Consider the following 16,788-nt stretch of genomic DNA (forward strand, 5'->3'; position numbering starts at 1 on the left):
AATCTGAAGAATTAGATCTGGATTTATTTTCAGTGGGGTTGGTCAATTAAACAAAAGCTGGCTTCTTTCTTCACAGGAACAATTCCAGATGGGTATCCCTGTTAATCTGTTGTAGCGGAAACAACAAAGAGTCTTGTGGGACTTTAAAGACAAACTTATTATGGCCTAAGATGAGTTTATGCTTGAAGAAAGGAACTTTAAGGGGAGAAGTAGAATTATAACTTATCAATTCACCTGTGGCCTGAATTTAGAAAACTAGTTTCTATCCCGCTACAGGTGTCAGTTAACTTAACACAAACATCCTGACACTGCTATTGTCAACATTGATTTGTGAATGTTCACTGTACTTATTTCAGAGAGCTTCAGCTATTGAGAAGTATAGAAATGTAATAAATAAATAGAATAATATAAGCATTAATGTCATTGTCAGAATCTGTATTCTGTTCCTGACCTCGGAGGCCAGCCACTGCGGTTCTTTCTGTGCTGGCTGCAAGGGGGTGGGGGAGGGGGGGTCAGAGCTCTGATTCCCCCCTCCGAGGTTGGACCTCAGATTGGGGAATCCAAACTATCCTATGGCCCCTATGATGCTGTCTAGGGGCCATAGGATTGTACCCTTGCATTTGATGAAATGGACTTCAAGGCCATGAATGTTTATGCCCCAATAAATTTGTTAAGTCATTAAGATGCCACAAGACTCTTTGTCGCTATGTAAAAGATTGTTCAATAGCAGTGTAAGTCGGAAATATATAGCCAAGAAAGTTGTTTCTTGTTATGACGTTGGCATGTGATATACCTGCCAATGTTTTGTTAATCTGTTATATTTTCATTTTACAAATCTGATGCATAAAATGCCATCTTTGGTTTCACTGAATAAATTATTTCTATTTTTACTACGTTTGCAACTGCCCACCACCATTATTAAATGTGTATGGCCTTCTGCACCCACCTCCAGATAAGGCAGCTTGCTAGCCTTCCAAATGTGAGATATATTGGAGATACATTGGAGAATACAGTTGGCTTACCTGTAACTATTGTTTTGCAAATGTTTTTTGTATGATCCTACAGCCTTCTCTGCTATACAGAGATTGAATTTATCATTTGTCTGTGATCTTCTGAATCTTTGCCATTCAGAAGAAAACTGAGTATGAAGATGCTCTCTTCGCTCCCCAAACACATACACAGTATGAATTAGCCAGCTTAGGGGGCAGGGCATGAGAACATTTGCTTCTTTCCAAGCCCTGGAACCTTCCCACATGTGTGCTAGTTACATTCCCAAATACAGCCTTACAAAGTTGTCCATAGAAATTACTAGCTTATAAAGACTTTTATTATCCTACCTGGTCATACAGCCCTGTGACACAGTTCCCCAAAAGAAAGAAATCTAAAAAGCCTTCTCAGCCTGGTTGCCTGGGAACTTTTCTTACCATAAATAGCCAGTCAAGTGGCTGCCCAAATGTGTAACTACACAGAAGATACTTGGAGATAAAAAGTTCTAGAGAAAGCACCTTTGTTTTCTCATGTTGGTATTTTGATAAACAAGGTCTGACTTGTTTCTGTTTTATCATTTTTGAGGTTTTATCTTTCTCATTACAGTTACTCCATTATTATGTGGTGCCCCAATAATTCCCAGTGGGAAAGTGAAGCCAATGCAACCTCAATATAAGATTGGACATGCCATTGATATACACTGCAATGCAAATTATTCTTTTCCTGATGAGACCATAGAGATGACAATACAGTGCCAAGGCTACAATTTGTGGAATCCGTCTGTACAACCTTGTTTCTGTAGGTATAATCTAGCTCTAAAACAACACCCAAGACATATGCTATTTTCCCCATTGTCTAAATATTCACTTGCAGTTCATAAGGGGAATTATTGTATGTGTGACCTGTTCAGGTTGGAGTGGTACTTCAACCCTCCCCTGCACCTGATCCATCATTTCCATGGTGAAATATGGAGACTCCAGTAACTCAAGTAGGTAATGCAAATATGTTTTTTGGGTTGGATCCAGAAACCTCATTTTGCATGTGGAAACATACTGCTGGTGGAATGGGACTTCTCCGTCGTCCCCCCACTCCTGCATAATCCCCCTTCTGTGCACCCTCTGAAATTGTTCCGGTGGGTTGAGGGATCCTCTGGAGCAGATTTGGCGGGTGTACAGGGGAGTCTGCGAGGGATAGGGAGGAGGAGATGCAGAAATCCCATTCTGCCAGTGGTATTCTATATGTGGAACAATCTTTCTGGATCCAACCCAATGGCTAACAGATAGCTATACAATACTTAAGTTGCTACTAGCCCCTTCCCCCTTCTGTCCCTCTCCTCAAGTAGTCTCTCATTTATGGACAGGAGGACCTCTCCTATTCCCTTGTTCCAGCATGCATGCTGGAGTTGCCCCAGTGCCTGTTTTCCCTGTTTCAGCCCTGCTATGCCTCTCTTGAAAGCAGCTCTGGATGACCAGCCCCAGCTGTCCTGGCTATACCTTTCCATAGGCTAGGGAAGATTGCTTTGAAGTAATCTTTGAAGTACGAGGTGGCAGGGGATTACAATTCAGCTCTCTGGGGTTATCTCCAAGTTGAATGTCAGGCTGTCATGTGGGAAGCTTTCTAGGCTTGATCCCTTTCACCCAGCAAACTTCACTTATGTTCCCCTGTATCCCCTTCTTCTGCAGAGCTGACTGGATCCTCTGTATAACTTCTTTCCTCTCTTGGCACTTCTGAAGCAGTTAAATAGTCCCAACTTTATCTTGCCAGACATTCCACCTCTTGCCTTTCTTTTATCTTCTCTCCCACAGCAATCTGCTATCATTAGGTTGCATCTCTGGCATTTCTCTCTGCCACGCTGTCTGTGTTTCTCCTCTTCAACCACTATTCTGTCTTTTCTTCCTTTTTAAATTTATCTGGCCTGTGCTGACTCTCTACCTCTGTCAACCTGTTTGTCAGCAACTGACCTAGCATCCGTCTCCTGGACTGGCTGGCAGATCACCATGGAATGTTCTGTATGTGAGATAAAGCTGTTGGGGTCTCCAAGTCTGAGATTGGCCGTTCATTATTGACAGAGACATTTGCTAAACCACTAAGCCCCTCATTAGGCTGACAAATGAATGATTCTATAGTTTGCTTCCCCCCACCAACTTCCTAATTTTAGGATATGGTCCCCTTAACAGAATAACCAAATAAATAATGGATTGGATCCAGGATCTGCCTTCTGTTAGAGGAAGGGACTTTCCATGAGAGGAAGGGCTCTGCTTGTGGAAGATCCCTTAATCCAATCCCTACCTCCCCATACCACAGCTCACCTCATTCAGCAGGGTTTCCTGACTCTGTAGCATTTTCAAGGGGCAGGAGGGGTTGCTGTGGAAAGGACTGGATGGGGATGTCCACTGTTGGGGGGACTCGGGCCTTGAGTCACTTAACCTGAACTTGAAGGGTTAATATGTACCTGAGTCAGGTGGGAGGGGATCTCTGGGAGATATGTTGCCTTTTCCTTGTCTCCTCCCCCTACTATTCCTATTTCCTCCTGCAAGGGATGCTGATCATACCTCAGCCAATTTACTCCGAGATGCAAGCTTGTTATATCTCAAGTAATGTCTGTTCTTAACCCACCACTTGAGTGTGTTTTGTCTACATCTGTGGCTACTGATGGGGGGCTGATTTGGACTTCATCCACTTCCACTAGTGCAGTTGATCCAGCATAAATCTTAGTCCAACTGATACATTTAATCCTATCATCGTTCCTTAGACTGTTAATAGCTTCCATTTTAGCAGCTTGTCTTTTGAAGCATGTGCGTCATCTCATGTCCTAACTCTGTTCAGAGATCCATTTCTGAGTTCCTTTAATACCTCATGATAGCGTTACTAACACTGATACAGTATTGCTCTCTATGTCTTTGTTGATAGGTTATGTGAAAGGAAATGCAACAATGCTCTGGTTACATATTGTTCTGCTTTATCTTCATCAGATAGCCAAATAATAATGTGGGACAAACCAAAGTAATTAAGTTGTTTCAAGTGACATGGTGCCCAGTGTAGTAGATGTATCCTGTGGAATTCAAGCAGAGAGGCTGAATTTATTTGGAGGTATGCTGAGCAGTGTGCTGTTTGAAACAGCACAGTCAGTTTTGTTTATTCCTGTTCTGCTCATGTATGTACTGCAAACATGTAAAGAGCACTATAGGAACAATAAGATGAGTGAGAAATCAAGCAACCTCTGATTGTCCTAACTTCTCATAGCTTGGGAGTGTGGTGGTGGGAGAAGGATGACTGATTGCTGTAGTTATAAAGTAGAACTTAGTGGTCTTACCAGCTGAGTAGCTAGTCTTACCACCTGAGTGGTCTTACCAGCTTCACTCCCTTGGGCGAGTGAAGTGTGCAACCAAATGACAAAGGCTCGCTTAGAAAGTAGGGAGAGAGAAATAGCAGCCAAGACTATTAGGCTATCCAAGGGAACAATGATGATGAGTTTATATAAAAATCCTGCTTCAGGTGGGATTTGGGATGGAATTACAGGGCTAAAAGTTGGGGGGAAATATTCTCCAAAATCTGCTGTCCTGGATCATAACTCCACAAGGTCCAGTATTTTCCAAGCGGGAAAATGTATAAGATAGCACTAAGTATGTGCATGTTTTCTAGAGTAGTGGCTCTAGGACAGTTTTGTGCATTTATGCCCAGTGCCCCTTAAGGTGATTATGCCTAGCAGGCTGTCCTCTTTTTACAGCCTTCACTGGACCAGACTGACCAGATCTGGGAGAAGCAGGCGATTGTGGAGTGCAGTCCCAACTAGGATACAGCCTCTCTGATAGTCTTTCATGGCAGGAACTAGACAGAACTAGGGCCAGCCCCACTATTTATATTGGCTATATAAAGCGTTCTTTATATGCTATTAGCTTTACGAACTTGGACTACTTCCAAAGATGCTTCTCACTAGCTGTTTTCACCAGAATTGCCATCCTTTTTTTGCTCAACTTTTACACAATCCAGATGTCGTTGTTGTCTTCCTATTGCATTCCAGCATTTTATCTCTGGGTTAATTAGTTTATTATTTATATCGCACTTGTCTGTTAAAACAAAGCAGCTTACAATAAAAATATGAAAAACACAAAAATTAAAAACTGCAGTTAAAACTATTATAACAATAAAAAGCAGGAGTTAAAACATAAAAAATACACCAGTGCAGTTTTGTTTTGTTTTTTTAACAAACAGCAGAATTAAGACTGTAAGCCAAATGGAATTTTAAAGAAGCCTTTACAAACCATCTGAAAGCAACAAGACAGAGAGCCCAACAGATTTCGCCTTGGAGTTCCATAGTCTTGAAGCCACCACTGAGAATATCCAGTCTTTTATGCCCTCCCATCTACTCTCACATACGGACAAGTTAGAGAGCCGTTACCTCTGAGGCTGAGGTTTTTTAAGGGAACAGATTATTCTTCTTTGTGGTCCCTGTGCATCACACATACGGGCTCTGTGCCTGTGTGGAACCTCAATTTAGGAAACTTATACAGCTGAGGAGTTTTGGTGGGAACATGAAAGTAATGGTACATTGCTCAACTGGATTCAATGGGACTGTGTCACAATAAACATTAGCTTGACTGGTAAAGATCACTTATTCAGTTTTATGAACTGTAAGTGTAAGCCTAGCATGCTTGCATTGAGATTTAATTTTAACCACATTGTTTGGTTGATACCATTTTTTCAAATTTTATTATATAAGAATATTCAGTACAAACAATATAACAATGTAACAGACAAAAAGGGAAATTACAAGAATTTAATTTTGAGGCCTTAGTTTATTTATTAAATGTCTATTCTGCCCCATAGCCAAAGCTCTCTGAGTAGTTCACAACATATGATTCTGTCACATAATTATACAGAAGAAGATCATATAAGGTTCAGTTCGTGTAAGGGTGCCTTTCCACAGTGGGTCATGCATGTGTGGTGTTTTCATATTTTTATTGCTAGTATTTTTGTAGGTAATAAAACAGTACAATCTCTCCATGGACTTGTCCACTTTGTTTCCTCTTGCTACTTTTATCTGTTTTGACAGTTTTTCTACTAGTGCAATGTGTGACATATAGATATGGGTCCTTGTTCAGAGGTTCTTTTAAGATATGCTGTCAGTACGTAAGCAACCTTACTCTACCTGTTTAACTAAACATATTCAGATTCCTCCACAACAAGATGCAATCTCAGAGTAAGAGTAACTTCTAAATTCTAGATATAGGACATACAGAGTTTGATATTTCCCCAGAAATCACTCTCTCAAACCAAGTTTATCTGTCTTTCTTTACTATTAAACTATCAGCATAACAATAAATGCAAAGCTTATACATGTATAGATTCAAACACATGATACATTCAACATCAACTTAAGTTGAGGATTAAATAGAGCAAGAATAATGAGCATCAATTACTAATTGCCTGGCACCTCTGTCTCCCATCTGGGAAGGCTCAAAGACAAGACAAGTTTTTATTACTCTTGTTTTAAGAGGCTGAGTTGAATTGCATTGTTTTACGCAATCCCATATTTTAATCCAGTGTTCTTTCAGAGGCATCTAATTATTGAATTTCCTAATTGTGTAACTGGAATGAGGTGGTGCAAATACAGAAGATTTGTCCCATTTGCCACAAATGGTCCATGTGTCATTATGCCAGTGTTCAATGAAGCCATTTATTAGCAAGGCAAAGGCAAATGGGGCAAATCTTCCATATGGCAGCAGCTGCTGTGATAAACTTAGGGGCAGGGATAGGCCCTTCTGAGCCTCTGGGCCTTCCAAAGCTGTCCCCCTATGCTAACTGCTGGTGCCAGCCGTGGTAATAAATGTGCTATTTTGTGTGTGTGATTTCTTGCTTCAGTTTAATGACTGTATAGAGTCCTACTGCATGGAGTCCTTAAGTAGGCAAATTAAAACTGTTTATTAATTACATGTTAGTTCAACAATGCATAATACCACAGACAATAGTAAACTATGTCTGTCTCTCTTTAGCACCGTATAAAGCTCAGGTGTGGGTGCCAATGGTATAAAAGCTCCAAAGTGTCAAGCCAATGAGCAGTAGATAAAATTGATAGACTTCCTTTCCACCACCACTAGTTTTTTCTCTGGGTGCCCTTGGGTGTTGCCAGATAATATAGCACTGTATATTAAGTGTGTGGAACCACTGTTTTAATTCCACTTTGGGCAAGCTGGTTGCAGAAAAGCAATACCTTAGTAGTGCTAAAGGGACCTAGTATGGCGGCAACTCAGATATATACAACACATGACAGGATTTTCTTAAATGTTTTGGTGAGCAAAATTCTTCATGTTGCAAATCAAGTTGTATTTTTTTTCTTTAATTATAAAAATTTATTAAATTCAAGTGTGAAGCTTTTTGGAAAATCTTTCCAAAAAAGATTTGGAAATGTGTGTTTTTAAAATATTTATATTTTTATAATTGTGTGTGTTTGTTTTTTTTCAGTTAGAACTTCACATGACACTGCTCAACTGTCTATTCCTAATGGAAAAATAATCCATGGGAAGAAAAACTACTATGAGCCTGGAGATAAAGTTATGATTCACTGTAATGCTGGCTATGCATTAAGTGGACCAGCTGAGATTCGATACATTGGTGGGAAGAAATGGTTGCCTGCCATTCCAGCTTGTTCTCTGAGTATGTATAAGGTTTGTGAATATATACCAACACTTGCCAGACAATCTACTTTACCTGCACAGGATGTATTCGTCTTTTGTTGAACCTCCTATTTTTCTTCAAATAGGAGACCTACCTTCTTTAATCATCTATACTTCCATGAGTGTAAAGAGTTGAGGCAGTTTACCTGGCAATAGTACACTGAAAGTTGGACGATTAAAGGGCAATCTGTAAAGTCACTTGTAATTCGTCTATTAAAAAAAGTAGACCATTTGATGTCTTGAGTTGGATAAATGGCTCAATGCTCAAAGTGTCAGAGTGATCCAGTTTGGGCAATAAAGGGTAATCTAGTGCAAGATAAATGTCATTGCTAGTAGCTGTTGAAGACCTATCTTGGGGTCTTAACCAAGGTGGATGAAGAAAAGGTGCAGTTTTCCAAACCACTGAAGCGAACTTGTTATTACATGCAGAGGTATATAACATTCACTTGTAGTTTTTTATATTTCATAATAAAAAGCAGCCTATGGAGGATATAATTGGTAGTTAGAGGAAGGTGCTGCTTAACCATTTACCCAGCTGCCACTTTCCTGCTCAAAATTGCCATGCATGAAGTTACTCTTCCACCACGAGGGAAAGGCATCAGGGAGCGGGAAGTTTGAGCAGGAAAATAGTAAGGAGGAAGGAATTAAGAACATAGCTTACCTTCTTCTGCCCCCAATTGCAGCCTCCTGGGGCAGCTTTTCATTAATAAAAAAGTGGCAATGTTACATGACTATAGTTAGTACATGTGCATTCCATTTGAAAATACATTAAAGCAGCAGTGGGGAACTTATTTCAGCCTGAGGGCTGAATTCAGTTTTGAAGAAGCTCTTAAGGGTGGCAAAAAATACCAGCATATTGTAGCTTAAAGCTCTTACTACCCATAACTAATGCTTAAGGGAGGAATTTCAACCTTTTAGAATGGGGAAAAACTTACAAGCCACCAAACAATCAGGAAACCACCAATCGGTGGTTGGGGAAAGGGGGAGACATGGAAGCAGGTGCGGCCATGTGAGGAACCCTGGAAGGCTGGATTGGTCCCAGGAGGGATGAATTTAGTCCCTGGGTTCCCCACTCTTGCATGAAAGCTACAATACTATAGACTTCCTTTGAACTAAGCACAACTGAACTCTGATGGACCTATTTCTGAGTGAAGAAGCTTAGGTTTGACAGTAAAAGCCCAGACATTTGTTTAGTTGAACAGAGGAAGCAAAGCATAGGCTAAGCAAACAGCTCCAGCACAGGAAGCTCTCATATCCTGTTGCTCCAATGTCTTGGAGCTGACCCTATCTCCCACACCAAAGGAGCAGAGGCCAACAGTGTTGTAGTGTTTATTACATTTTTCCATGCTACCACTACTTAACTCATGACTGCCTTTACATAATGACCTCTAGGCTTGAATCTGTGAAAATACATAACTGGGATTTTCCTTAAGTGGATAGATACCAGGAGCAAGCTGAGCCTTCTCTTCACAGCTTTTGTTTCGGTTCTCTGGAGGAACTATTTTTTGCAGTTTGGAAACAGTGATAGTGAGCTTGATGCCTGGCCTCCTGAAGGTCCAGGATCCCCAACGTTACTCTAAATGGGTGGAAGATCTCTTTTACAGGTGTTTAGTGGGAATCTTTTAGGTTATTTAATCTCTGGGCTCTTATTTTAAAAAGTAGATCTGCACCTTTAATATTTAAAAATACACTTTCTATCCAACAAAATCTTATTTAAAATTTGGGAATAATGAGTCAAATAACATCAAGGTTGCTTATTTTCAATATGTATGATTTCTAAAATTAATATAAGGGGAATTTTCACATGGGTGACTCGAGTTTAGGGTACTTCTTCAGAATCAGTGAAAAATGTTTACCAACTGTACTATGAATTACAGTACTTCAGCAAATAAATTCATTTTTGATGTCACTGCCAGTCTGAATGAATAGGCTTTCTTTTAATAAGTAGTATTAAATGGTATTTTGTGAGAGATTCACTTATCAGAATGCTTTTCTCCCTCTAGATGCTTTCTTCATACTGCTTATAACTGGTATGTAATGTTTTGAAACTGCATGCAAGAAACATGAAGATGCATTCATAAATTTGACATACAAGACCAATGCTTTAGATAATTTCACTTTTTTCAGTAACAAAATATATTTGGGTCATAGGAAACTGGGCATTATCCTGACAAAGTTAAACATTTCATAGTCTAATTTATTTCAGTTGGAAAGACTTAAGCATCTTTGAGAGTGTCAATAAACATGTGGACAGGGTGATCCAGTAGATGTTGTTTACTTAGACATTCGAAAGGCTTTTAATAAAGTCTGTCACCAAAGACTCTTGAGCAAACTTAGCAGTCATGGGATGTGAGGAGAGACCCTCTTATGTATTGGTAACTGGTTAAAGAACAGAAATCAGAGAGTAGGAATAAATGGTCAGTTCTTCCAATGGAGGGATGTAAACAGTGGGGCCCCTCAGGGATCTCTACTGGGACCAGTACTTTTTAACTTGTGATCTGGAGTTATGGGTGAACAGTGGGGTGGCCATTAAAATTATTTAAGGTGGTTAAAACAAAAATGGGATTGGAAAGAGCTCCAAAAAGATATCTCCAGACTAGATGAATAGGCATTAAAATGGCAAACAAGTGTGAAGTGATGCACACTTGGGCAAAAAATTCTACTTTCACCAGTATATGCTGGTGGGATCTAAGTTAGTGGTGATTGATCAAGAAAGAGATCTTGGATAACTTTGTGAAAATGTCCACCCAGTGTGCAGCTGCTATGAAAAGGGAAATCCATGTTGAGCATAATTTTAAAAGGAATAAGAAATACTATAATGCCCTTATATAAATATTGGCACAGCCACATTTGGAATATTGTGTACAGTTCTGGTCTATGCACCTCAAAAATATATGGTAGAGCTGGAAAAGGTGCAGAAAAGGTCAACCAAAATGATCAAGGGGCCGGAGCAACTTGTATGAGGAGTGGATACAACATTTGGGCTATTCAGCTTAGAAAAAAGGCAAGTAAGGCAAGATACGATAGAAGTGTATAAAATTATGCATGTTGTGGAAAAAACATGCATAATTCCAGAATTCTCTCACATAATACTAGAACCTGGGGTCATCCCATGAAGCCGATTGGTGAGAGATTCAGGACAGATTAAAGGAAGCACTTCTTCACAAGGCACAATTATGGAATTCACTACCATAAATTGTAGCGATGGCCAGCAACTTGGATGACTTTAAAAGGGGTTTAGACTAATTCATGGATAAGGCTATCAATGGCTACTAGTCCTGATGGCTATATGCTATCTCCAGTATCAGGGGCAGTATACCTATGTACACCAGTTGCTGGGGAACTTGAGTGGGAGGATGCTGTTGCACTCATGGTCCTGCTTGTGAGCTTCCATGGGCACCTGGTTGGCCACTGTTCAAACATAATGCTAGACTAGATAGACCTTTGGTCTTCTCCAGCATGGCTCTTCTTAAATTCTTAATCATATGCTAACTCTCCTGTTGAAACCAGTGGGACTTTAAAAGTGCTTAACATGAATTTAATCATACCTCTAGGTTTTCCCCATTTGGGGGTAAACATTGACTTTTTGCTGTGTTTTGCCCAAATCTGTCATCTTAAAAGAGAGAAGAAAAGAATGTTGCACAATTGGTGAAGTTCCATCACATTTGGTCATTTGTGTCACACATAGAAGATCAAGCATGATAGAAGTCAGCCAAATGGTTTCTGACATTGCCTTTCCCCGTTCTGGTATCCAGAACAGGGCTGTTATTGCCTCTCCAGCCCCCAGTCTCCTGCTCCTAGGACATCACGAAAAGTCATCTCATCCCACTAGCTGTCTTCATGCACACTATCCTATCCCTCACCAAGAATATGTTCAAGATTGCATTAGGTGGTAAAATGGCCACCTTGTTTCCTCTGGTATGCGCCTACCTTGAAAAAGATGGGCACCTCTCATTTGAACTCAATTCAACCTCTCCAGGCACTGACATAATATTAAATTACTTAAGTAATATTAAGTTACTTCTTCCACCATCAAGGAAAGAATAGGTAGTGATTGAGACAACAGTACAGGATGTGGTAGTGGCAAAGGTGCAATGGCTGGATTAAGATGAGATGGAATCCTCAGCACTCGCACCCAGTTCTCAGTTGTGGTAGGGGAAATGGCTAGAGTGAAATGGATATAGAAGCTGGATCTTTCCCTTCATCTCCACCCACCCCCACCTCACTATCTTGCCTACAAAATATCACTGCTGTTTTTCTAGTTAACTTTGGATATTTTGACATGGGGAAAAGAGGACTATTTCAAATAACTTTCCATATAAAAAACAGTGGTGATATCTTCATGTGTATACCTCAAAAATAAAGATGTAGATTAGTTATTATAGTAATTTGTCAGCATAAAATAGCAGTTCATAGCATTTTATTGTAACATTCAAGTATGAGGCAGATTGTGTTGTATGCTTTTAGTAATATTTAGAACAGCATTTCTAAAACTTGTGTTTAATCTTGCATCAGTTTTCTTGATCTCATGAATTTTTTTTACTAAGATAATGTGTTTTTTTTTTTTGCTTTTCTTTAAGCATTTATATTAATTGTGTTGCTGCTTGCAGTTAAAATGATTTACCAGAAGTATCGTTCCCTGTAAGGGTAAGACTTTTCTTATTACCACACTCCTCTTCATTTGTTTTGTATTTCTAAAGACCAGTTCACACATTACCTATACAGAGATTATCTCTGTGTAGAGAAAAGAGTGTACGCTGTTTCATCTGAATTGCAGATTCAGTGCAATTGAGTGCAGTTCTTTTTCCTGTGAATACACTGACTAAGTAGTTGAAATGTGGCTGCCCAATGAGTGGGTTGCTACAAAAGGAAAATTAACCCTGTACTTCAAATTAAGTAATTATAGTCTTTTATTATCCTTCACTGGCCACATTCGGACGATCAGAAAAGAAACCACTATGGGTTGTAGGGTGGGTAAGAAGCTACCCCTGCTGCGCACTGCACCGGGTTCAGACAACATGGCAGCCTGTGCAGCATCCCAGGTAATTACACAAATGGTGGTCGCACACGCAGGGGAAGAAGTCATGGCAGCATCTCCCCGCCCTCCCCCATGATTGTCTGAACACGGTTACTATAATAACCCTTCTAAGAGAGAGAAAAGTAGGTCCAGGATCTGAAGCACCATGTGTATAACATTCTACGTCTGTATGGGAACTTTTCACCTTTTGGCAGCCAGCCCATATAGCCCCCATGAGGTGCAAGAGGCTGTCACTGGAAGGATCCCCCCTTGCTATGGTTTGGAGCTCTGATCACTTTAGTCAGATCTAATTGATTGATGCATGAATGCACTTTTCATTGGTGGCACTGATTTGAAGGCTTGCCTTCATTTTTAAGGGTCTTTTGGTTTTGTGTGTTATAGAATGAGAAAATTAAAGATGTCTTATCTTCTAAAACATATGGTAACTTTGCTTTATTAAATAGTTACACTGACAGAAAGAAACATTTTGCATCATCAGAAAAAGGCAAGCTATACTGAAGTTTTGGTAATATACACATTATTTCCTTTTAATCAACTTGTTACAAGTTATTTAGTTAGCTGACAGCTGTAGAGTGCACTTTTGTATAAAGAATGTGAATAAGGAAGATCTGCCACCAGAATGCATGTTGGGAAGCTACTGTGTATGACATCTACTTAACTTATGTACTCACAGCAAAATGTATTGTTCATGACAGTGTGTGCATTTTTCCCAATATGGAGATCATCTTCATGCAAGGAAAAATGTTGGGAAATGCTATCCTGTTTCTAGGCACAATTCAAAGTGCTGGTGTTTATGAAAAAAAGCTCGTGCTTTACAGGATCTCGTTCTGGACTGAAAAGGTGCTGTAAACATCTTCAAAATTAAAAATTAATTGCAGTGCTGAAATCCTACATTTGGTGTACTTTTTATCTTAAAAACCTAAACACTGCATTCTTTTGCATATGCGATATTTTTTCCTCATCTTTCAGAAAATCAACAAATGCAAAGTGGAACGAAGTATTGAGAGTTCACACAGTAAAGTACAGTGTTCCTTAAACCTACATCATTGCCACTTAGGTAAGTGTTTAAGAACACATCATTCAGCTTAAAATATCTTATAGCAGGGGTGAGCAACCTGTGGCCCTAGGGCTAGATGCAGGCTTCGGCCCAATTTCATATAGCCCTCAGCCTAATTTCAAAGCCTTTTGCATGCCATCAGTTTAGATCTCTGGCAAAAGGGACCAGCCCCTTCCCTGGCAGCCAGGGAAGAGGGAGACCAAGAAAAAGGAATGGCCTATTTACCAGAAAGAAAAGAAAAGAGTAGCATAAAGAGGAAAGGGGTGACCCACCTCATTTTGGTTCTGGCCCTGCCCACCACTAGCTTTAGGTCTTCTCACTGTCAACGTGCAGCCCCTGACAGATGAGCCCCTGACCTCATGAGGGAATGCAGCTCTTGATAGAAAAAAGATGGCTCACTTCTGTCTTATGCTACTCAAAGTAAAAATTCATATAATGGACATCAGGGTGAGAGGAAAACTGTGGGCCTTATGCAAATGCATGTAACTAAATCCTGACAGCCAGTTTTAAAAAGAAATAGCAGCTTCAGACTGGATGAATTTAGAATGAAGAAAGTTGGGGTTTCCTAACCATTCCTCTGCCATGATATCCACTCTACTGAAAACCCATGATGAAAATGCATGGGGGGGGGGGGAGTAGAGAAACTATTGGCATGGGAAGAATTAAGCACTGCCTTGTCTCTTCCATCCTAAATTACCGCCCTTCCAAAGCTGCTCAGGAAACAGACTGTAAAGATTTAGTTACATGCATCTCCATGTAGCATTTAGAAAGGGCCTATTAGGGTGCAATCCTATGCGTGTTTAGACAGAGAAAAGGCCTACAACTCCCAGTATGCCCCAGCCCCAACATGCATAGGATTGCACCCTAAACCTTCTGGTTTAGTTATAAATAGTACATGCTGTTAGACAACAAATACTAGATTATATAAATTTTGCCAATCTAGAAAAGCCAGATCATCATGTAAGTTACAGAATTCCAGCAGTCACATAATATAATTCAACCTGTATTATAAATAGTTACAGTTTCCACATAAATGATGATTAATACCATTATATGTAATTATTTCCTTGTTACATTTATATATTTTTTTATTTCCTTCAAGAACTCCTGTGAAGTAGGGTAGCTGAGAGAAGCTTGCCCACAAGTGAGCTCCATAGATCAGCAAGAATATATTACTAGATACGGCAAAATTACCTAATCCTAATAGTGGCAAAGTTCTGATGGATGTTAGTTAATACTATATGGTATTCATGTTTCTTAAACAGAAAATTTACGCCATACAAATACTCCAGAAAACTGAATATTTTTCATTCCTGATATATGCTGTTTGATAGATATCCTTATGAGCTGGGGAAAAAAGCAGAACTGGGCACAGTATTACAAAATGTACGGTTTTATTTTCAGTCTGTATTCTAATACTTCCTAACACTGAATTTGCCTTTTTAAAAGCCACAGCAGATTAGGCTGCTTTTGTAGTGGTATGTGAATATGGCTGTATGTCTGACACTGGCATCTATTAGCTAGCTAGCGTCCAAGACCGCAAATTTTCATAGGAATGTTTATTTTTTCTGTGGCTGGAAACATCCCCTTTGCCAGTGACTAGATGTTTTGCTTTTAATTCAAAGCTGATTAGCACTGGGAAAAAATTATCCTCCCCACCCTTCCATTTACAATACCTTACATGTGCCAAAACACAGTGGCTACCTACAGGGTTCTTTTTCATTAATCAAACTGCTATATTGGATTACGGTTAATATTGTGAACTTCATGAAACTTACATTCATACTGTCTTTCTTTTTTCCATGAATGGCTACTGTTCTAAGAAGGCTACTGAGATAATAAGTGAAGTATACTGCAATATCCAACAGGCTTAAGACTTACATGAAGAGCAATGTTTAACCACAAATGCCATCTTGCTGCACAATGCAAGGTTCTATATGAACAAACCGTTTCATGGTCAATCCACTTCTGAAATGTTACAAGAAATACAGACTGTCACCCCCTGCCCATATGCTAGCCCCACTGTGACTTTTCTCTCTACGCCTCTGTAATGTCTAGTGCAACTTAACCTGTATCCTTATTGCACTGTACATATACTTGGCCATGCTTCACATCATTGACTGCTTCTTGTATGTACAGCAGAAAGAACTTCGGACACAGGGTAAGTTGTACTAGATCAGTCTTCCTAAACCTGTGTCTCCTCCAGATGTTTTGGTCTACACAAACTTTCAGTCCAAGTCAACAAGGCTAATGGTCAAGATGATGAGAATTATAGTCCAAAACATCTGGAAAGACCCAGATTGGGGAAGAGTAGTCACATCATTATGGGAAGGGTTGGGGTGGACTAAGAGAGGAATACTCATTTTTCATGTACCTTTTAATTTAACCCTGAGAAAGCTTGTCAGTTTTGCTACCCATGAGAAAGGCAACAAAACTCACATTGTTCCAGGATTAATTCAGTCTTTAGAATTAATTTTTAAGCCGCATATCCAAATATTTTAGTAGTCCCTCTGTTGTAAATGACAGCACATCAGCTACTTTTTCAACTCCCCTTTTAATTTTAGAAGTTTCCCAATGTCATTCTGGGATAAAACTTTTACCTTCAAGACTGATTTATTTCCTCTTCCGGCACTTCATTTATATTTACCACTGTTTAAAATGACATTATATAGATTTTAGAAGATAATTTTATACATATATGAATCAAACATTTAAGATTAAGTTTGTAATGTATATTGCTTTTATATGAAATAAATATCATGCATATACATAAGATCTTAAATCTCTACTTTTTATACAGTGTTTAGATGCTGTGCCACTTTTGACCTTTTTATGATGTTAAACATTACTTCCTCCAAGGAACAATTATCATTGAGATTTATCCAGAATATGGTTTTATCTGAAATGTGCTGAGATTAAATTTATTTAGGACATAATCCTATGGAGATGGCTATAAGCCTCTGAACCCATCTAATGCAGAGCAGCAGGAGTGGTGGAGGCTATCTGTGCCTCTGTGCTCCTCCCACTCTGCA

At 39.5% G+C, this 16,788-nt stretch overlaps 1 protein-coding gene across 1 annotated transcript in view; it reads left to right on the forward strand.

The window, feature by feature from the left end:
- LOC146348539 (zona pellucida sperm-binding protein 3 receptor-like) overlaps positions 1–16,527 on the forward strand; it is a 33,801-nt gene extending 17,274 nt beyond the window's left edge. Inside the window, exons 5-10 of the mRNA XM_084853398.1 lie at positions 7,450–7,641; positions 9,665–9,691; positions 12,242–12,308; positions 13,143–13,183; positions 13,669–13,756; positions 15,580–16,527. Of these exons, the coding sequence (XP_084709524.1) occupies positions 7,450–7,641; positions 9,665–9,691; positions 12,242–12,306 (284 nt within the window). The 3' untranslated portion in view covers positions 12,307–12,308; positions 13,143–13,183; positions 13,669–13,756; positions 15,580–16,527. The remainder of the gene's footprint in view (positions 1–7,449; positions 7,642–9,664; positions 9,692–12,241; positions 12,309–13,142; positions 13,184–13,668; positions 13,757–15,579) is intronic.
- Positions 16,528–16,788: the final 261 nt, after the last annotated feature.

Source organism: Heloderma suspectum, chromosome 4 (genome assembly GCF_057233095.1).
Source record: "Heloderma suspectum isolate Gila_16-S chromosome 4, 16-S_ref, whole genome shotgun sequence".
In the NCBI taxonomy this organism is placed as follows: Eukaryota; Metazoa; Chordata; class Lepidosauria; order Squamata; family Helodermatidae; genus Heloderma; species Heloderma suspectum.